General features: G+C 33.2%; 1 protein-coding gene across 1 annotated transcript; it reads right to left on the bottom strand.

The window, feature by feature from the left end:
• Positions 1-9041: 9041 nt before the first annotated feature.
• IBR3 (acyl-CoA dehydrogenase-like protein) lies at positions 9042-14616 on the bottom strand. Its single transcript, XM_079029643.1, has 17 exons — positions 14343-14616; positions 13660-13794; positions 13437-13577; positions 13221-13352; positions 12957-13142; positions 12774-12851; positions 12554-12673; positions 12365-12463; positions 12146-12263; positions 11762-12036; positions 11287-11478; positions 11074-11216; positions 10907-10991; positions 10610-10819; positions 9716-9868; positions 9512-9616; positions 9042-9434 (listed from the first exon to the last, which is right to left on the bottom strand). The coding sequence occupies exons 1-17, from the start codon at positions 14475-14477 to the stop codon at positions 9243-9245; spliced, it is 2499 nt and encodes an 832-aa protein (XP_078885769.1). The 5' UTR covers positions 14478-14616; the 3' UTR covers positions 9042-9242.
• Positions 14617-23443: the final 8827 nt, after the last annotated feature.

Below are 23443 nucleotides of genomic sequence, written 5' to 3'. Positions count from 1 at the left end.
GATATGTTTATTGCAACTCCTTTAGTTCAAGCCCCAAATCAATTAACTACTGAAAAGGGTCTTCAAAAAATTATTTACCAAAATAATTATGCAAATGAAACCTTATATAGTATTACCGAGCATTTAGTTAAAATTGAAGAAAAAATTTTCAAAGATAAAAACGTTAATAAGCAAGATATGGCAAGCACTAGTAATTTAAGTTTTGTTCCTTGCCAAATCGATGGTAATTTTAATCTAGGAAATACAGATTTAATTAACGAATTAGAAAAAAGACTTTCAAAACTTCATATCTCAAACATTAATAATATTAATACTCTTACAAATGACGAATCTGAAAATAGTGATATTAATAGTGAAACAAAATTTGAAACTCTTGCTCAACAATTTGTTGATACAAATGATGATATTAATCAACTCACTAATGACTTTTCAAATCTTAATAAAATTCATCAATCAAAGCAAAGCATTTTCGGAAAAAAAATCCAAAACCAACCATAAGAAATTATTGGAATAGACCCTCTCTTCCAGATATTCAACTTGAAGAACGAACTTTTCAATTTGATCGTTCTCAATATGATGGTAATTCTGTTTATGAATGGAATATTGATGGTCATTCCGAACATCAAATTATGAATATTGTACAAGAAATGACTATGGCTGCTAATGCTTATAAAGCTCATAATAATACTCAACTCCAAATTGTTAATATTATTACTTCTGGTTTTACTGGCAGTCTTAAAAGCTGGTGGGATTTCTATATTTCACAAGAAGAAAAAGATAATATTTTATTTGCTAAGAAAACTATTATAAAACAAGAAAATAATCAACAAATACAAACGTTTGAAGATGATATGGTTAACACTTTAATTTTTGCTATTATCAAAAACTTTGTAGGAGATCCTACTACTTTTCAAGAATTTTTATTAAAATCATATTTCACCAATTGTTCATCAATTTGTCCCTACTTTATCACATTTTAAAAATATTCCATAATTTTCTTCACTTTCGAGTGTCTTTAAGGACCCTACTGATTTTTCATCATCAACATCAACCTAATTTAATTTAAAAAAAATCGTCCACCCCACCACTACTGGATCAGGTGATGGTGGTTGTGTTATCCACAATATGTTATCTTCAAAATATTTAAAATAAATTAGAAGAGGTGGGATGAATGTGACTGAACTAAAAGAATTAATCCAATAAAAGTGAAATTAAAAAAAAATAACAACAAAAATAAAAACCAATTAACTTTTATATATATATATATATATATATATATATATATATATATATATATATATATATTAAAAATAATATTAATTAATATGTAATAATTTAATAAGTTTTTAAAGAAAGAATTAATTTGAAAACTTATTAATATTTATTAACATTTAAATATTATATATATATATATATATATATATATATATATATAAAAGTAATATTTATTAATATACAATAATTAAATAAAAATAAATTAAAAAATAATTAATTAAAAAATTAATGTATAATAATTCAATAAAATTAAAAAAAAAAGAGATTTAGAAATTGTTCTTGTTGTATGTAAACGAACACAATTAGAGAAATGATATCGGAGGATAAAGTGTGTGTGTGTGTGTATATATATATATATATATATATATATATATATATATATATATATATATATAGGTTCATGTGAGACGATTTAATTTTGTGAGACCGTGAGACGCAATTTTAGCCACTCATTTTGTAAATAAAAAAACATTTTTAAAATGCAAAATAATTGAAAATTTTCGAATTTTTTTTTTCAAATATTATTTTAATCATTTTTATTTTCCAAAAAAAATAAAAAAAATACCAATAAATAAAAATAAAAAAATACTTTTTTTTTACATATTCTAGTAGAATATTAAAATATTTTACATATCTGACAAATCTAATAGAATATTCTAACATTCTAAAAATCACATTAGAATGTTTATGGTGTAATATTATATTAGAATATTCATGTATTTTAAAAAAACGGTAATTTGTTTTATTTTTTTTTTATAATTTTTTTAGGTGAATAAAATGACGAAAATAATAATTTAAAAAAAGAATTTTCGGATTTTTACTTTGTTTTTGCATTTTAAAATTATTTTTAGATTCGACCTCATGGTTTCACAAAACTAGCATGGTCTCAAATGAAGCTGAATATATATATATATATATATATATATATATATATATATATATATATATATATATATATATAACTAAGTCAACGTTTTGTTTATATATAAACTAGGTTATAACCCGTGGACACCACGGGTGAAAATTTAAAAAAAAAAATTAATATATTTATAAACTAATTATTGAAAATTTTAAAAATAATTTCAATTAATTAATACCATAATTATTAATTTCATAATAATATAATGTTCGGTTGAAATTAAGAATTCAAAATTGTTTAAATATCCAATTAGCAATTTATATTTGTAGATATGTTAGAAAATTATCGTTTTGTATAATGCAGTAAAATTTAAATAAAACAGAAAGATAAATTGATATACATAATAAAAGTATACACAGTTTTATATATTTGTAAAAAGTAATTTAACATAACATTTGATAGTTTGTTTGTTTGTTTTCTATCAGAATCTAAAATTAATAGTTTTGAATGATTTTTTAATCTGAATTCTAGATAAAACAATATACAACTGTTCATGTATACTTGAGAAACAAACCAACATTCTGTAAAGTCTGTCATTTGCATCAATGTTATTGTTTGATATAGGTAAATTGATATAAATAACAAAATTGAATAAAGTATTTATAAATTTTTAAAAACTTCTTTATACACAACATTGGATGTTTTATTTGATAGTCTACCATGCTTATCTAAAATTAACAATTTTAATCCCTCTCTACTTTGAACTCTGGATAAAGCAACGTACAATTGACCATGTGTAAAAACAGGATCCTTGAGAAACAATCCAACCTTCGATAAATAGTGCATGATTATTATATATCAATGTAGTTTGAAATAGACATTAATTTCATATATTGTAGCACTTATTGTTGATTGTTATGAATTCTATCATGAAAAATAATCATATTAAAGTTAGTAAATTTCCAAAAATATAAAAATTTGTTAATGATAATAAATCTTTCATAATAGTTTTGTTTTAGATACATATAAATTAAAATTAAGATTTGAGAATTTGAGAATTTGCCGTTATTTTTCTTAATTTGGAAATTAATTGTTAGAATTATTTTATTATATACCATACTAGTTGTGAAACCCGTATATTATACGGGTTGATTAAAACCAAATGTTAAATAGAAACGATTAAATGAGAAGTTTATTTGAATTTGAAATTTGAAATAAATAAAAATTATGAGAAAAAAAACATGCAAAAAATAAATAAATTAAAATTATTGTTTAGTTATCAGACCCGTATACTAAACAGGTTAATTATAACAAAATGTTAAACACAAAGGTTTAAACTGTAAATTTATTTGAAATTGAAATTGAAATTTAAAATTTAAAATTGAAATTAATATCATTATGGTAGGTTTAATTTATGAAACTAATTAATAATATATTAGAAATGGAAAATGAAATAAATGACAAGTGGAAAATAAATATATCTCTAAATTATGACAAAATGACATGTGACAAATTGAATGAGAGAAGGACATGTGGCAAAATTATTCTTATTTATTAGGATAGATTTTTAACAACCGTATTATCATATACAATCAATATTAGGTTTGATCTAGAAGGCCGACAACATGGACAATACCCCATGGCCATCATTCATAAAGATTATGAATCAAAAATTTTAGTCAACATTACACACTCATATTTTTTAATTAATATCATAGGCCCTAAAGCATCATATATCGTATTGTACAATACGATATGATCTTTGCCATTTTGGAGAATTGCATAATTAACACGAAGATCAAAATTGAAGAAAGAATGTATCGCATCATAACTCGGAAGTTAAAGATAGTAAAGGTAATTCGTATAATTTTTTATGTTTCTACCAAAAACAAAAACAGTATATGTCAAATCTAGTTAACGAAGTTAAAAGCAAGTAATATCTAAGTTTACAAAATTGACCTTTACATCTTTAAATTTTGAGAAAATGATAAAAAATAGCCATTTACACTAATTACATTACAAAAATAGCCAAAAAAAAACCGAAATTGCAAAAATAACCATGAATTTCGCAGATGGAATAGTCTCATCTGTGAAATGGGCTTTCCATCTGCGAATGTACAAGCAGCTAAAACACAACTGTTCTTTAGCTGCTTGTACATTCGCAGGTGGTTTATTTTTCTTCTCTATATATATATTGAAATTGTAGGGTAAAATCGCAGATGAAATAGTCCCATCTGCGATTTACTCTGATTCCATCTGTGAAATTGCGGTTATTTTAAAAAAAAAATTATATAAAGTTTAACTATGAAATCAATTGGTTTGTAGCTCGGTTATATCTAAACGTACATCACCAACATCAACATAATGCCCGTAAACATGTTTTTTTTTTCATTTTTTTGACTTGAATTTTTTTTTTTCTTTTTAGTCTTATCTACCACACGTCTATTCATAACTTTAACTTCTTGTTCGGCAACATTATTTCGTAGTCAAACCAATTGATTTCATAGTTAAACTTAAAAAAAATTAAAAAATTAAAAAAATAACCGCAATTTCACAAATGGAATCAGAGTAAATCGCAGATGGGGCTATTCCATCTGCGATTTTACCCTACAATTTCAATATATATAGAGAAAAAAAATAAACCACCTGCGAATGTACAAGCAACTAAAGCACAGTTGTGTTTTAGCTGCTTGTACATTCGCAGATGGAAAGCCCATTTCACAGATGGGACTATTCCATCTGCAAAATTCATGGTTATTTTTGCAACTTCGGTTTTTTTGGCTATTTTTGTAATGTAATTAATGTAAATGACTATTTTTGTCATTTTCTCTTAAATTTTCTATTTAACCTAAAGATAACCTTTTAAATTGATAGTTTTAGTTTCTTATCTCCCACTTAACATTAGATGATAAATTTCTTATAAACTAGCGGGGGAGCCCGTGGTGAACCACAGGTTATCTTTGTAGCAATGAGATGCGTTTTTTTTTATTCAAAAAGGATGACGATGAGAAAATGTAACGACCCAAAAATCATGAATAAAAATTTCGTTTGAGAAACGTTAGTTAAACCATAATTGTCAATCAATAACATAATTCTTAACATAAAACCAGAGTGTTAATTCAAAACATGTTCTTATTATCAGAGTAAAACATCCCAGGCTGACTAACTATGGTGTGTGCCATGCGATCATCCCGAGCTCTTCCATCTACTACCAGAAGTACCTGAAACCAAAACTGAAAATTGTAAGCACGAAGCTTAGTGAACTCCCCCAAACTACCACATACCATACAATAACATATAAAGCACATACTGAGCCTTGCCCACTGCATTGGACCGAAGTCCGGACTAACTGGGGCCTTGTCCCCTGCATCAGACCGAAGTCCAAACTAACTGGGGCCTTTCCCCCTACAGCGGACCGAAATTTGGACTAACTTGGGCCTTGCCCACTGCATCGGACCGAAGTCCGGACTAACTGGGGCCTTGCCCCCTGCATCGGACCAAAGTCCAGTCTAACTGAACATAACATAACATGATCATAGCATATAACATAAGCACATATACTGCATACTGCATCGGACCGAAGTCCGGACTAACTAACACATAAACATGCATGAATCACAAAGACATCAAGCATACTCAACTACTACATCAGACCAAAGTCCGGAACTACTGCTATCTAAACTGGTCGGCATTGTGGCCGTAGACCCGTTCCTACTGGAAAGGAAAACTCACATGTACTGCTGAACTCTGTTGATAATCCTCTGGCTGCTAATCGACTATTCTCTGAAGCGCTGCTCTCCTAGCTCACCGCGCTACCAACACCAGATAATAGAACTTAGCCTAAACTGTCCTCCAGAGCAGGGCCGGTCCAAACGTATATGGGGCCCAGGGCGAAAATTAAAAAAAGGGCCCCTTAAAGACAAATATAATAAAGATTCAAAAAATGTCATTTATTCTTCATTATAAACGTGTTCAATTAGCAATAAAAAGCAAGTCAAATTGTTTATATTTTTGAGCCAGTTTGTGTTTGAACCAGCTTTAGGCCCTAAAAATCATTTAGGTAATAATTTTTTTATATGTACACTACATAGCCCATAAATTTTGGGCCCTCTGGAGATGTCGGCCCTGGGCGATCGCCCAGGTTGCCCACCGTTTGGACCGGCCCTGCTCCAGAGGTCAGCTAAGTCAACTCTGGTCAAGGTCCTGGTCAAAGTCAACCTTCCAGTTGACTCGACTCGCCGATTTGTTCTACCAACTCGCCGAGTCCATGCTCCTCAAATCCTAAACAACCCCGACTCCATTCGTCGAGTCTAGCGAGAACTCGACGAGTTCTCCTTCATTTAACACTTCGGGACTATCTTTAACCGACTCGCCGAGTCCATCTTCATCGGCTAAGGAGATTGCCTTGGACTCGCCGAGTTCCTCCTTGAACTCGTCGAGTACCATGATCTTCATGTCCCTCACAGGCACAGACTCGCTGACTCCTTCTCTAACCCCACTCACTGATCCAACTCATAAACAGAAGGTTTGGGTTTTGCGACCCGACTCGCCGAGTCCATGAGCTGACTCGCCGAGTCCTCCTTGTGACAACTCTATTTTGTCGATTTCAGTATATTCCAACACTTCCAACTCATAGATTTGGACTCCTTATGCTAGCATTGCACGTAAAGTTGCTAACTTTACGTGCATGCAAGGTGTTATGAGGCTAGAACACCCTAATCTAAACTACAATGGAGGTCTAAGTCATGAAAGGAAGCTATAGCTGAGTAAAGCTTCTCACTTAGAGCTTCTAGAGCTCAGAAATGCTCATATCTAATCTCTATTCGTCCTCAAAGGCTCAATACTCAGGTTGGCCTTGGAAATGGTCCCAAAAGTGACAAGATACTAGCAAAGAAGGGGATCTAGATGATTAATAGCCAAGGTATGAGCTTCATACCTTCAAATGATCTGAGATGGCACCTAAACTTTGGATCTATACTCCTTTCCTTGCTCCTTTCTCCTTCAACCTTTAAGATACACTCAAAAGGGACCTTAATCTTCTCACATAAGCTCAAGAATGAAGTTGGGTGGCTAGGGTTTCGTCTCTGGACAATGGAGGCTGCAAATGAAACCCTAGAAATGAGAATGAGATGCTTAAATAGGGTACCAAGTCCCGGAATTAGGGTTTCCCATCCCAGACCAGACTCGCCGAGTCAGTCTCCTCGACTCGCCGAGTCGGTCACTTAATCCGCGACACGAGTCACGCTCCGACTCGTCGAGTTCCTCCTTGGACTCGACGAGTTGACTCCTTTGACTTAGGGCTTTTCTTTCCTTTCCTGGTCTTCCTGATTTTGGGTGTTACAGAAAAAGATGACAAAACGAAGCCTAAAACAAAAGCGCAAATCGATATATGGAAAAGGGACAAAATGAAGCTAAAAATGGTCAAAGAGACTGAAATTGAGAAATATTAAAACACATGAGGCAAATTTGTAATGAAATATATGTAGTAAGACAAAAAAGGGGACAAAAGGAAGGCCAAAATGGTCAAAGAGACTTAAAGTGGCAAATATTAATAGATATGTGGCAAATCTCTAATTACAACATACCATAGATTAAAATTGTCAAACTACAGAAAATATTATGACAAAATGTTGAAACATACAAAATAATGAGACTTAAAGTGGCAAATATTAAAACACATTGGCCAATCTCTAATTACAACATGTTAGGGATTAAATTGTCAAACTATACAAAGTATTGTGACAAAATCTTGAAATATATAAAATATAGACTACAATTGTCAAACTATAAAAAATATTGTGGCAAAATCTTAAAACATACAAAATATATTATTCCTAGTGACCAATATAGTATAATAATAAGTCCAAAGGACTTATTCAAATATTATTCTTTAGTTCCTATTGTTAAAGATTATTCAAATATTATTCTTTAGTTGCTATTGTTAAAGATTTTGACTTATATCGTCTAATTAATTAGCTAAATTTTAATTTTAACTACTTTAAATTAGCTGCTTTGAAGTATAAATCAAATATTTTATTTAATTCAATTTAACAATTTAGTTTAAAATAAAATTTTTACTTATAAATATACCACTAATTGTTAAAACTTCTAACTACACAATGCATATGCTACATATATTCTCAAGATGAAATTCATTCATTTCACCGTTAGAGTATGATATCGTTTAAGGTCATTGAGAATAAATTTGAATCGTGTGGCCACACCCAAATGTTTCTATTGATCTTACTCATTCACAAATCAAGAAACCAGCATTGAACTCGAATAAGAATGTCGGTCCAATATTCATGTCCAATGATATAGAAACCAAGGGGAAGGGGGTGATAATATGACAAGTCAACTGCCATTAAGAAATTAATGGATGCTTAGTGAACATATATTCACATACAAATCCTGAGCAATGACTTCTCAGTTCTCACGGGCCTAGTTATTACTATTCGTGCAACTGACTTCTATTTCTTTTTACACAACTATGAGTCTATTGGAAATGATGTGAAAAAAACAAAAAATTAATTTGTTGATTGTATATGAATCTATTGCCACACATTAAGAACATAAAAAAAACAAATAAATAATATTATAACATTTTATGTATTTGTTATTTACCAACGTAAAAAAATAATGATATAATATTTGTTTATTATTTATTGGCAAAGCCAAAATAGATAAATAAATGGTTTGTTTATTATAACTAAATAAAAAACTTAATTTAATTAAAAAGCTAAATGCATAAATTAAGTAGTTAATTGTTCTCCAACATAAGAAAAAAAAAGTACATCATTAAGATAATAATTTCTAACCAATGGTCTACCTAGATTCATAAAAAATTCAGTTGTAATTTTACCTCCACCTCTACATGATTGCAAGTAGACATGTTGCCCCGATGGTATGCCATAATTGCAATGATGCATTCATTATTCTTTATGATTATGATAATAATAATAATACACAACCTGAAACTTGTAAAATGTCTCTAGTAAGGATATTACCATGTTGCATTGGATTTAATCACTTATCTTCCCTTTATTCTTTCTAGTTCTTATACTTGACAAGTTGCACAAATATTATTAGTTTATTATATAAAAAATGTTCAAAGCTTGGCCCTTTTTAGTTCTAATTTCCCAATTGTCCCCAAATGAACTTCATCGGGACCATCTGCAATTCTTAGAGTCCTGGCTTGAGCCCAAAGAAGGGACAAAACAGTATCCCCCGATACCCCTGCTGCACCATGCACTTGCATCGCCATGTCCAGAACCTTCAACGCCATATTAGGAGCTGCCACCTGTCCCACAACAACAAAAACAAAATCACACCCACAACCAAAAAAAAAAAAATTCAAAATAATTACCAAATTGTTACCTTGGCCATTGCAAGGGTCCCACGGGCTTTCTTGTTCCCATGGCGATCAAGTTGATCTGCGGCTTCGAAAACTAACAGTCGGGTTCTCTCTAGCTCGATTCGACACTGGATTCAAAATAACAATGTACTTTCTTTACTATTGTTATATCAATATTGGCAATGTACTTTCTTTTATATAATAAATACCCATAATTAATTAACTACCTTGGCTAAATCAGAAACAAAGGAGCCGTGTTGAGCAATGTATTTTCCAAATGTTTTTCTTTGAAGAGCTCTTTGAACCATTAACTGCATCCCTCGTTCTGCTGCACCTATTAATCGCATACAGTGATGCAACCTCCCTGGACCCAACCTACCCTGTGCATAGTACATAGTGTATTCACAAAATAAAAATAAATTAACAAAAAATAAAGTATCCACAACAGCAATAATGTCTATTTGGTTGGATGGAATAGAATGACAAAGGAATGGAATGGTCAGGGTAATGGAATCAGTCATTACATTCTATGATTGTGTTTGGTTGGCATGTAGGAATGGAATGAATCTTCATACTATATGTAAATCAAAGGTATAGTTTTAACATCATTATATATTATTTACAGATTCCATATTGTAAAATGGGTGGTGATTTTGTTATAATGGTAAAAAAGGTGGTCAATATGTCAAATTGACCCTATCATTTTGGTTATTTTTGTGCATAGACCATTTATTATTAACAAAACCACAAAATTAAATTAAAACGCAAATAAGATTATAAAAAACAAATATCCTTAGTCATTTTAGTTAACAAAATTATAACTTAATTAAATCAAGTAATACTTATCAAAGATCCATTATTAAAAATTTAAAAAATAAAAAATAGGTAATATAACAATTTTCCATTCCATTCCATGACCAAATTAAAAAAAGCACCTGAAACTAAGGAATGAAAATTAAAATGGAAACCATTAGATTCCTGTCCATTCCATCAGGCAAACCAAACAGTTTTTTTTTTTTTTTTCATTCCAGTGGAATCAACCATTCCATTCCTTCTCTGTTTCTATCATTACCAAACACTACCTAATAGTATCGGAATAAAGTAGGGCTTTTGTATTTTACCTGTGCAATCTCAAAGCCACGACCTTCCCCCAACAAAATATTTTTAGCCGGGACACGAACATTCTCAAATGAAATCTCTGCATGTCCATGAGGTGCATCATCAAACCCAAACACTGTGAGAGGTCTTATTATTTTTACACCAGGGGTATTTATGTCCACAAGAATCATGGATTGCTGTTTATGAATTGGGGCATTGAAGTCGGTTTTCCCCTGCAGAAAATCGAGTGAAAGAAATCAAATTTCTGCTTCAAAACTTGCATGAATTCATTAAGTTATCAAGAAAAAATTGGAACTAACCATAAGTATAAGAAGTTTACATCTAGGATCCATGGCTCCACTTGTCCACCATTTCCTTCCATTTATAACATACGTATCGCCTTCTCTGTTCATGTTATTAAATTTCATTACAATCTACACTAATAATTTTTCATAACTTTTTTATAACTATAAGAAAAAAAAAGAACCTTTTTATAGAACACTCTATATTAGTTGCATCAGATGAAGCAACTTTAGGTTCTGTCATTGCAAATCCAGACCGGATTGATCCATTAAGCAATGGAATAAGCCATTCCTGAAGCTGATCTTTGTTTCCATACCGTAATAATACCTAACATCCAAAATAATATAAACATTTAAAATCGTCCCATAATACTAGTTATGATAAAATATTTATTTACCTCCATATTTCCAGTATCAGGGGCTCCACAATTGAACACCTGTGGGGCCCACACAGAACGACCCAAAATCTCACAAAGGTATCCATATTCAAGATTTGAAAGCCCAGCGCCCAATTGGTTAGGAAATCCTCCGATGACATCATCATTTCTACCTTCACAAAGAACTTTTCTTGCTCTTGCAGCACTATCAACCTGGTAACAAAATATTGATTTAAATAAAATATGTTGTCACTTATAATTTGGCACATAAAAGAAAAAAAAAAAACCATTCTATTGTTTAACAACTAATACTTTATTTTTTCCAATCAAACCATAAAAGTTTCTGACATTTTTCCAAATGAACCATTTTGACATGTTATATCCGGTCAAAATGGTTGACTTGCATAAATGTCTGAAATTTTACCCAAAATATGTTGGTTTTTCTATAATTTACCAAGAAATTTATAAATAAATATAGTGGGAAAAGGCATATTACAGGTATAAAAAGGTTCCATAGGCCTTGTTGCTTTGCAATCTCCTTTAATTTTTCCTCTTGTGGATGAACTGTCCAACGCATTGAAGATTGAGCAAGCTTGCTGAACTCCTGCTCCATTGGATATACACGTTCCTCAATAAACTTAATTAATTTTTCTCTTAAATCCTTAATTTTTTTATTAGGAACAAATCCACCTCCACCTCCACTTCCCTCTTCCAATTCTTCATACTTCTTGTTATTTGCAATGGCAGATACATAATCTCTTCCTCTTGTAACTAGAAAGTTAGAAGGAAGAAAGATCCATTAAGGTGGATTATACAAAATAAAAACTAAATTATTCAAGAAAAGTCACTCCCAAGTTCAAATAAAAGAAAATGGAGCTACCAGATGGAGGATTTTGTGACAAAACAGATTCCCTTTGAATATAAGACCAGGCAATTTGTATAAGATCATTGGCTTTTTCCCCTGCATCTTGTGCACGTTTTCCACCTGATGCGTTTCCCTGGAATGGAATTCATGATTCCTTGAGTCATTTCAAATACTCCAATACAAAATTAGCATTTATTTTAGTGTTCTACTTTTATAAAAATAAATCATGCATACCATAATATATCTACTGTGGACACCTGCTAGGATTGATGCACCACGGAAAAATGAAAATGCAATATAAAACTTCCATCCAGCAAGAGGCCATGCCTTTCCCTAGAATTAATTTATAAATTAATAATCAGGGAAAGATTATATACATATAAGTTGACCTACAAAAGTCAACATTTTTAATAATGATCTTACAGAAGCAGAGCAATAGTCTGCAAGATATTCTTCCAATGAAGGAACTCCTTGAGGAGCATCAGTCATTTCAAAACCTCCATTATGTTTCACTTTCTCATGTGAAATATCTCCAATGTAAAACTGCCAGAATGGAAGGACAAAATGGTAATTTACTTTCGGCTAAAAAATGTTTTGTTATGTATCATGTATGATATCCTAATAGTGAAAATAACAGGTTTACCAGACAGCTGTATGCAACATCACACATCTGGTTTCCAAGAGTGGACAACTCCCAATCAAGAATCCCAATCACTCTATCCTGCATTTCCAAAATTCTACAAAGTATTAAATACACAAACAAAAGAAATACATTCTGATAAAATTATATACAAAATGAACAATTACAAGCTTCAAAGAAACACACCTCAACAGGATGGAAAACAAGATTATCAATCCGGAAATCACCATGGACAAGACCTGTTGTGCTTCCGGAAGAATCTTCAAATGGAATATTCTCACGCAACCAACCAATAAGTTGCAACATTTTAGGGTTTCTTTCAGATTTTCCTTCACCAGTAGAAGCAATGTACTGGTTTGCCCATCTTTCCACCTGATATATATACATCATTTAAGAAAATCATAATCCCTTGGTGTATATTGAGTAAAAATAAATAATAATTCAATATACCTGTCGTTTACAGTAGTTGTTTCGTCTACCATAATCTCCAAGACCAATAGCATCAACATCAGCAGAATGAAGAGAAGCTAAAGCTTTAGCAGTAGCATGGTATAAAGCTCGCCTTCTATTGGGTGCTATTCCCTAAATTAAATCAATGGAGATTATTAAGAACAATGCGATTAAAGATTTTGGAGATGAATTAGAGGTTATGATACAGATACTTACAGGTAGCATAGGATCTAAGAATATGCGTCCTTCCAGAAACTCCATGATGTAGAATGGAGTTCCAATTACACTTGAATCTGTACATAAACAGAAGACTTTGGGGACAGGGACAAGTGTATGAGTACCTAATGCATGAAGCACCTGTTGTATTCAAAAATCGAATGATAAATATGAGATGAATCGAATTTTTGAGGTTGAAATGAAAAGATTAGACAAAACTGACCTGAAATTCTCTTTCAACAGCATGAGCAGACTGGAGTAGCTTACCAGGGGGCTTCTTTCTCAAAACATACCTCTTCAATAGAGCTCCTGACTGGAGTTCTATAAGATACGTTGGATTTGACTGACCATGCCCAAACTGATCAACAAGAAGTAGTAGATAAGAAACAGTGCAAGGATGAATTTCAAATTTGAATTTGGAGGAAAAGATACCGGGAAAGAAAAGTGGCTTTAAATCATAATACGAGCGATTGTCACTTCTGTTAATTCTAATCTATTCCAGTTTTCAGCTCTCGAAGGAGCATAACAGGGGTGGTTAACAATGTTAATCTTGTAGAATTCTATGCAAAGCTGTAACTTCATCAGAGATCAACATTTGATTCATACAAAGCCCTACGCCCTCTAATTCGAATTCACAAAATCACCTCATTGAAAACGCATAAGGTCTGTAAGAGAGATTAATCGATCGTATTCTATTGGATTTCCCTAAATTTTTAGATAACAAATCCGATCAAATAGCATGAACCGACAAAAGGTTGTGTTTTCGTGACAGAAACAAAACAAAAGCATATACCCAACACTACTTCATAACAGAAAACTGGATAAGATACTAATTTGGAAGTACAAAATACGAAGAGGGTTAGGGGTGATCATCATTCATCAGGATTAAAGGACAGCAAAATTAACCTGGGAAATGGAAAACTTGGAGGAAGAAACAGGGAAGCCTTCAACATGAATAGAACAGTAGCGAAACAAGGCATCGGTGTCAAATTCAATTGCTGAATTCGGTTTTCCTACAAGCTCATCCGTATTCAGAGCCATCTTGGACGGAAAAAGAAAAAAGAAAACAAGTTTCGTCTGAAAATCGCAAGGAGAAAGATATGGATTGAGTCAGCGAGTGTAGTTTTTGTTGGGAGTATCAACACGGGTTGAAATTGAAAATGCTGCGTATATACTGAGTACTGACGTGACGGGCTTGGCTTTGCTTTGTAGTGTTGCTGTTTGGACTTTGGATACAGATTTTGAAGGTCGGCACCCAATCCAATCCATTTCATTCTATTGATTAGGGCTCGACAACAACCGAACATTCAGCCTAATTGTTCGGCTAATCGATTCGTTAAATGATAGATTTTTTCATCAAGGATACGGTGTTAAACAATACAAATCATTTATATACTTTTTTAATTCTATTCCAAATTTAAAAAAAAAAAAAAAAAAAAACCATGAATATGATTAGCATGGAATAAAAAAAAAGTCTAAATAATTAAAGTCTAAACACAAAAAAAAGTCTAAATACAATCCAACTAAACAATAAAAGTTCATACATAACAGTAGAGTAAAATTCATAAGTCATAATCCGACTCCAAACATAAAAGTCTAAACATTACAAAAAAGAGTAAAATTCATAAGTTATAATCCAACTCAAAACGTAAAAGTCTAAACATAACAAAACAAAGTCTTGCATCTTCACATTGTCATATTCATTTCCCTTTGCAAGTTTGCGTCGACTGTCGAGTCGTCGTTAATAAGAAGGAAACGAAGGGTTTTGTTTTATTTGAAATGTGTGTACGTGACTGCATTATATATTTGGTATTATTTAAATAACGAATTCGGGTATTCGGGTATACTCGAAAATAAATATTCATACCTAAAACCCGACCTGTATTATTATCGGGTTAACCTATTACTCGAATGTTCATACCCGACCCCATTCTACCCGAATTCGGAACAGGTCGGGTGGGTAGAACGAGTTTCAAATTTTTTCGACAAGCCTAAAACAACTAGTGCTAAATTGCTAATTAATTGTGAAACAAACAGACTCTAATTTTGAAAGACATCTTCACGATTTTACATCTAGTTCGATAAAGAAGAGTAAATTACACAAATTGTCCCTATGGTTTGGGGTAATTTGCACGTTTGGTCCTTAACTTATTATTTTAACTCTAAAGGTCCCTATTGTTTGTTTTTGTTGCGCGTTTGGTCTCTGTCTTACATAAAAAGACTATTTTGCCCTTGATTTTTTTAATTTCATTTGAATAAACACACCATCAACCCCACTTCCACCTCATATTACCTTACCTTACACACTTCACTTTATTTAAATAAGTTAAAAAATTAAGGGCAAACCAGTCTTTTTAGGTAAGACAGAGACCAAATACGCAACAAAAACAAACTGTAGGGACCTTCCGAGTTAAAAAAATAAGTTAAAGACCAAACGTGCAAATTACCCCAAACCATAGGAACCATTCGTGTAAATTACTCGATAAAAAACAAACATGATGGATTTACATGTAATCATCTCACAACCAATTTTACATGTTAACTTTTTTAAAACATAAAATAACTTCAATTAAGAAACAGAAAGAATTCCGTGTCAAAATAAGAAAGAGAAAGAACTATATTGTAGCTAAGGTTTTGAGAATCGATAGTATATACTAATAAGAGCATTCCAATGTCCACATATTATTATAATATATATTTTTTTTATTAATCATTCAATCGCATATTCCACATATTATTATAATATATATTTTTTTTATTAATCATTCAATCGCATATAACTTATTTATTTTTTATTGACTATATATTTTTTATTTTTTTTATTGAACATATAATATATTTGTATGTTTTGTATTTTTGCCTCCCTCTTTTAATCATGTTATATTTTATGCACTTAAGTATATTTTAGTTTTAAATATATCTTTACTAGGTTATAACCCGTGTATTATACGGGGTTTGCAAAGTAAAACAATTCTGAAACTTAATAGGCATAGCAATAATTAATAAGAGAAGTCATTGATGCAAATAAACCCTTCATTGAAACTTAAAACAACCTTGAAGGTGTAATTATAGTTTTGACCATAATACTCCTACACTTCAAAATAAAAGTTATTGATGTGAATGAGCCCTTTAAAAATCATGAATCGATCGAAATGTTAAATATGTTGTTTTTAAGACTATCAAACATCAATTTTACATATTAAAAGCATATATATGTCTTTTCTTGATGTTTTGAACATGATAACACCCTAATATCTGTTAGAGAAATTAAATATCCTCCTACCTTTTGTTACTACATATCATCCTACCCAATTAAATGGTGACATGTGTAATATTTAATGCTCATTTAATGAAATTTAATGATATCTTAGGATACCAATATGACACATGTCATCATTTAAATGAGTATGAGGATTGATAGGAAGAAAAGGTAAGAGGATATTTAATTTCTTTATCTGTTAACAACCTACTAACCAAAAACTCAAAAACTGATAACAACGTACTAAACACTTTTGGGAAAACTAATATTTGAGTTCCAATTCCAAGTCTTTAGCATTTGCTTATAGATATATTTGAATCAATCCCCTGCACAAATAAATATTCACTTATAGATTATGAGGACGAAACTAATACTTTATAAAGTCAACTTATAATATTGCTTATCTTTCACCATAAATACTTTAGGTTTTTGGGAAGAATTTGTAACGCCTTGTTCTGAATCGTTTCTCATTTGGAGGCTGGTGATGTAATTTGGATGATTTGGGTGTTCGGTTTGTGTTTTGGAGTCAAGGGGTATTTCGGTAAAGTGTCAGTTCGGGATTTATGGAAATTGGATTCTTGTTCAAGAAATTTTATAGCAGATATGAGTTGATGAAAGCGCAGAGCTTCTCGTTACCTTTTCATGGATATAATGATTGTTGGAATCAGATTTGTAACGAATAAGTTATGGCCTTCGGAGTGTTTTAGGGGTTTAAGAGGAAACCCTAGTATGTGGGGCGTACCTAGGGAGTACGCAGGGCGTACTTTTGCGGAGGATAGTACACAAGGCGTAATGTGATGTACGCTTAGTGTACTGTGAAGGGTGGATTCGAAATGTGAGGCCTCGTAAGCTGGGCGTACGAGGAGTACGCGGGGCGTACGGGAGCTAGTGGAAACCTTATTTTAGGGTGTTGTTGTTGGATTAGGTGTCTAAGCCTATAACTATAATTGGTATGTACTTGACCCGATAATAGCATGGTTCATTTCGGGTTGCCTTCACCAAAACAATTTGATAGGATGGATATTTGAGAAAGAGATTATTATGATTTATTAATATATTATAAGAATAATATATTAATTGAAAAAACATATTATTTAATTGGTATTGATCAAGAATTAGTTTGGAATTAATTTAGTGATCAAAAGAGACTGATTAAATTAATAGCGGTTGATCATGTAAATCAGTGAAACATATGATTTGGGCTAATGATCCATGATTAACTAGTAATGGACTAAGCTCATATAAGAGTCCATGAAGTGTTGTTGGATTAAAAGCCTAAGTGTATGAATTAGGGTTAAGAAGTGACTCTTGGAATTCCTACACTATAAACGTGTTCCCTTAGCTCCAAAATTGTAACATCTCGACTCTCAAGTATAATAATTATGCAATTATTTATGAGTTGCCTGAGTTAACTCGATGAGTTGTGTGCCCAACTCGTCGAGTAGGGTCGATTTGGCCACGTGGGTTTAATAACCAACTCGACGAGTCAGAGAGTCGACTCGCTGAGTAAGGAAACCCTAAATCTTTGGGTTTTTGTCCTATTTAAAGGGCCTTAAGCCCTCATTTCTGCCTCCCTTATCGCCCTTGAGCACTATAAAGAACCCTAATCGAGTTTTAGCTTGTTGTGTGAGAAGGAGAGGCTATCTTGAGCATTTTGGTGCACCTTGAGAGAAGAAGAGGAAAGCATTAAGGCTTGGAGCAAGGAGGGACATTTGTATCTAGAGGTTTTCAGTGGATAGCTTCTGTTTGAGGTAAAAATATGTTGTCTTGATCATTTTTCTTGTGAGATCTTAGTTTGGGGAGTTCTAGGGCCTTTCACCATCCTTCTTGTGTTATTGAGTCCCTTGAGCATGTCTTGAGGTTGAAACCTCATATCTTGATTGTAGGAGGTCTTGTGAGCCCAAGACCCAAGCTTTATGGAGCTAGAGGCAAGCCCATGAGCACCAAACCCTTGTTAGAGCTTGTATTGGCATTATGGAGCAAATTTGCCATGCATGAACGTAAAGATCGAAGCTTTATGTGACATTCGAGCATTGGGAGGCTAGATCTAGAGTTTGGAGTGGTAGATCTGCCTTAAAATGTCTGAATGAGATTTCAACTTAAGCGACTCGACAAGTCGATGAGCTGACTCGACGAGTCGTTTGGAGTTTATCCCGATGAGTCTGAACTCGACGAGTTGACGGGTCAACTTGGCGAGTTGAGTGGGACTTTCATGAGGGTTATGAGGAACCAAAGGGACTCGACGAGTCGCATAGATGCACTCGATGAGTTGGGTTGACATGGACTATTGACTCAGGTGTTGACTTCTGTTGACTTTAGGGTTTGGTCAAACTTGAGGGATAGGGGTCATGGAGGGGTAAAATGGTCTTTTACCCATCCCAAGAGTTAAAGAGGTACTATCATGAGTTTATTTAGAGTTGTGATCTTTAAGTATTAATTAGAGATGCTTATTACATGTAGGTGGGGATTAGATTGTTCAAGGGGTATTCAATTTCCTTGTTTGCTTACGAGGTGAGTCTTCTCACTATACTTACCTTGAGTGGTAATTTGTGCGACCGGAGGGTCTTGTGTACTTATATTGAGTATTGTGATAATATGCATTATGTCTTTGTGATTTATGTGTTATGTTGTTCTGTGATTCTATTGAGTTAATATCGGAGGGTCCAAACCGAGTTGTGAGACTGGAGGGTCCTCACTGAGATACCAGGAATGGAGGGTCTGACCTAAGCTGTGGGACCGGAGGGTCTTCACTGAGACACATGACCAGAGGGTCCTTATCGAGATATAGCCATGAGAGGCTAACTATTTGTGTGTGTGTGTGGTATTTTGGGGAACTCACTATGTGACAACCCAAATTTATTGTCGTTACAAATCCCGTCTGCACTAACGGAATTCGTCGTTATATTTATTGTTTTCCTGTGATGTTTGGAGTCGTCAATAAACAAATATCTAGTTATTTATATGTCCTGATATTATCATAAGTAATTATAACTCGTAAGTGTTAACCCCGTTTAACTAAATAGAGTTATATTACTTTTCAACCACTTCACCCGGGTAAAAAGTTTTAACCCCGTTAAACTTTAGCATCGGGTAGCCGTGTACCAGGTGCAATACCCGAGACATATATAAGAAAATGAACACCACTTTTAAGCCCTTTTACCACTCATTCACTCTCTCTCACTACTTTCTCTCTCTAGACCCGAACCCGACTCCAAAACCGCGAATTCCGGCTTCCAAACGTAAGGATTTATTCCCTATCTTATTCTAAACATATTTCATTGTATTTAGAGGCCAAAAATCATAGGATTTAGGGGATTAAAGGGATTTTACGGCCTAGGAAGCCCCTTAGGCCGTAAACACCTAAAACCTTGCCAAAAACCCCATTTTTCCTTCCTTTAAGCTTGTGTACTAATTAAGGGATTTACCTAGGTGAGTTTGGACATGAAAACTTAAGATTTTGAAGCCTAAAAAGGAGTTTATGTCCCAAGCTTATGCTTAGGCCGTAAACACCCAAAAACCCTTGATAAATGTCCCAAAAACTCATCTAGGGCATGTAGGAATTTAGCTATGACCCTAAGAAACGTTTAAGGCCATTAAGCATCTCATTTTGAAGCCAAAAGAAGAGTTTACGGCCAAGGCTATACTTGGGCCGTAAACTCCCCAATTTCTATGCCAAAATGTCCCGAAAACCCACCTAAGGCCTTCTAGAATTTAACTAAGACTTAAGGAAGTGATTTGGACCATTTAAACATCCATTTTGAGGGATTAAATGGAGTTTATGGCCCAAGCACAGTTTTGGACCGTAAACTCCCCAAAATGTCACAAAATGAGGGTTTTAACCCTCCAAATTAGTCCAAGACACTTGCTAGTAAATTAAGGAAGTGAAATAAGGCCTTAACTTGCAATTTTGGAGGAACACATGAGTTTACGGCCAAGCCTAGGGGGCTTACGGCCGTAAAATCCCAAGGAGTGGCCTTTGGGAAGTAAACTCCAAGGGAGTGAACTCATGGAATCCCCCGCAAACCCCTCTTGGCCTTGTACCACTCCCGGGAACCCCTTCTAGGCCCTAAAACCCCGAATCAATGCTAGAATGCCCAAATACTTTAATGAAAAGCATAAAATGATTAATTTATTGTAAAATACATATTTCATATGACATTAGGGGCCTAAAAGGTGCACAAGTCATTATTTGGTACAAAACGCTCAGTCGACACTTTTACCCGATTCACCCGATTTACGCGATTTCAGGTGAGTTCATACCCCTTTAATGAACCTTTCAAATGTTTTATATGTTTTAGGGGGTATACAAGTCAATTACACATGTTTATGGAAATTCATACAAGTCATTTATTCATGTTACGGAAATTAATCACATGTGATTCACTATCCGTAGTTCAAATCACATGTGATTTACCACTATGCTTTATAAAAAGGATTTTCGTTTTCAAAACCATTTCGGATAAAAGATAAATTTTCTAAATATTCCCTTTTGACAAGATTTTTATTAAATAAATTCCTTATAAAATGTAACCACACCAAAGTATTTATATAATTAAGGCTTGAAGGACTTAGGACCGATAGCTCGCCTTATTTCCTGTTCTTGTTTGATTGTGGGCTTAGGGTAGTTGTTATACGTCTGGCTGTCGTTGATTTCTTAGTTATACATCATATATATTAGTGTTGGATACAAGTATTTTCATTTCATTCAATGTTTAAACCACTAAATTGACAAGAATCATACGCACTAAGTTAACTATAATAGGTATAGTTAAGGCAACTATTACTCGCTATAGCTACTACTCTACACACTATAATACACTCTATAATGATACTATATACTAATACGAGAACATACTACGAGTATACAAAAGACTACTACGCTATATTACAAGAGAAAGCACTAATCAAGAGATAACACACTAACCCACTACGAGATACTCTATTCGCTACGCACTACGCCCAGAGTCTTCTGGCAGGAAGACGACGCTATATGTATAGATCTATACGGGGCAGACGCTATTACATCCCGACTGTTAACTTCAGTCCGAGCCGTACAGGCCCAGGGATGCCATTACTTCACTACATTGTGCATGACCGGGAAGGTCATGGGGTCCTCTATTACTCACACTATCGGTAACATACAAGAAATACACTATAACCACACTAAAATACTAAACAAAAAGTTAAAGTTAATATCCCGAAGTAAACAAGTATTTAATACTAAAGAAAGTTTGCACCACTATTATGGACTTCAGGCATAATCTACCGTATTGCATTACTTATTGGAAACCCACTATTATACTTTTACAATAAATGGTTTTCAAAGATGAAAATGATATGTTTCTTAAAGGTTTTCACTTACAACGTATTTCTGGAAAATATAGGATTTTTCTAGGATTTTCTACCACTTATGATTGTAAAGTTGCAGTTTTTCATACTATCGGTTCTAATGCTTTTATACAAAAACTCACACTAAATTCTTATGAACTCACCAGTTTTATGCTGATATTCGTTTTCAAAATAACTTGTATCCTCAGGTCAAAGATAGACAGGTACAGGTGCGGCATTTTGGAGAAGGTGGAGCATACAAGATCCATCTCTTATTTTTGTAATACTTTTGGTACTTGTTAAACATTACAAAACACGCTTGTAATTAAACTCACTATGTAATGCAATGGTTGTATGTTTCTTGTTTTTACTATTATGCAATTGTGATGATACTGTACATGACGTCCTCCACCCCGAAACGTATTCCGCCGTTATCGGTTTTGGGGTGTGACACACTAAGCTTCGTGCTTACCGTGTTGTGTGATATGTGTTTCAGGTGCTTTTAGAAATCGTGGGAAGGCGTCGGCTTGATTGTACACGCGAGATGGAATTATGTTTTGAGGATCCTGGATTTTTATTTAACAATTATGGATATGTGTTTTGCTAAATTGATACTTTGGGGTTTTTATGAAATGTGTTAATGAGAATTATGAGATTTTAAAATGAAAATTTTGTTTGAATTTTTACGGTGTTACAATTTGATATTAGAGCCTTGTTTTGGGGGATTCGAATATACCTTCGGGTGTGTCTGGACTCAAACTGAGGATTTAAGAAAAATTTTCAAAAGAAATGATTTTTCTAAAAACGATCAAGAGTTTTAAGAGAAAACGAGTTGGAGCAGTGTGTACAATCAACCAGAGCCCGAACGGTGATTTCCCAAAATACCCTTACTTTATTTGTGTTATGAGATATTCACGAGATATTAGTGATGCATTCTAGATGATAGGCTAGGTATTTCATATCTTAGGGCTAGAGTTGCCTGATTTGTGATGCCTTAGCCTAGGAAATGCTATTGATTGATATTATCTACTATTTTCTTTGTGTATGTGTTAAGTAAGAGTACCTAGCAAGAATCTTTTAGAGAGAGCTTTGAGCAGAGGAGTAATCTAGGAGAAATACCTAGATGTTTATTTGAGGGACCTACTGAGAGAGTAGTGAGATACCCACAAGGGGTAGGTTTGCCTGAGTTTGGTAATGCCTTTTAGAGTTGCGGATAGAGCGAGTGGAGTCGTATGCTCGGGTGGTTTTACGTGTTGATGGAGGTGATTCAATGCCCAAATATTTCTTGCTTTGTGCTTTGCGGAACTCTTGATGATGGGAGACAGTTACTAAGTGAATATGATGATATTCAGGAGGTAGATGGCTGGCATCATGAGGAGTTCTTCAGCAGCTGAGGTTAGAGAAGTGTGAGCACCTAGGA

This window comes from Lactuca serriola, chromosome 3, assembly GCF_051521515.1.
Source record: "Lactuca serriola cultivar US96UC23 chromosome 3, Lser_US96UC23_V15, whole genome shotgun sequence".
NCBI classification, from domain to species: Eukaryota; Viridiplantae; Streptophyta; class Magnoliopsida; order Asterales; family Asteraceae; genus Lactuca; species Lactuca serriola.
Note: the sequence above shows the minus strand (reverse complement) of the source record. Positions and strands in the feature narration are given on the sequence as shown.

Coding starts and splice junctions, on each gene's coding strand:
- IBR3 (XM_079029643.1), bottom strand. CDS start 14,477: ATGGCTCTGAATACGGATGAGCTTGTAGGAAAACCGAATTCAGCAATT. Junction 12,264..12,364: donor TCCACAGTAGATATATTATG/GTATGCATGATT, acceptor ATTCCATTCCAG/GGAAACGCATCAGGTGGAAA. Junction 9,617..9,715: donor TTGTTTCTGATTTAGCCAAG/GTAGTTAATTAA, acceptor TTTTGAATCCAG/TGTCGAATCGAGCTAGAGAG.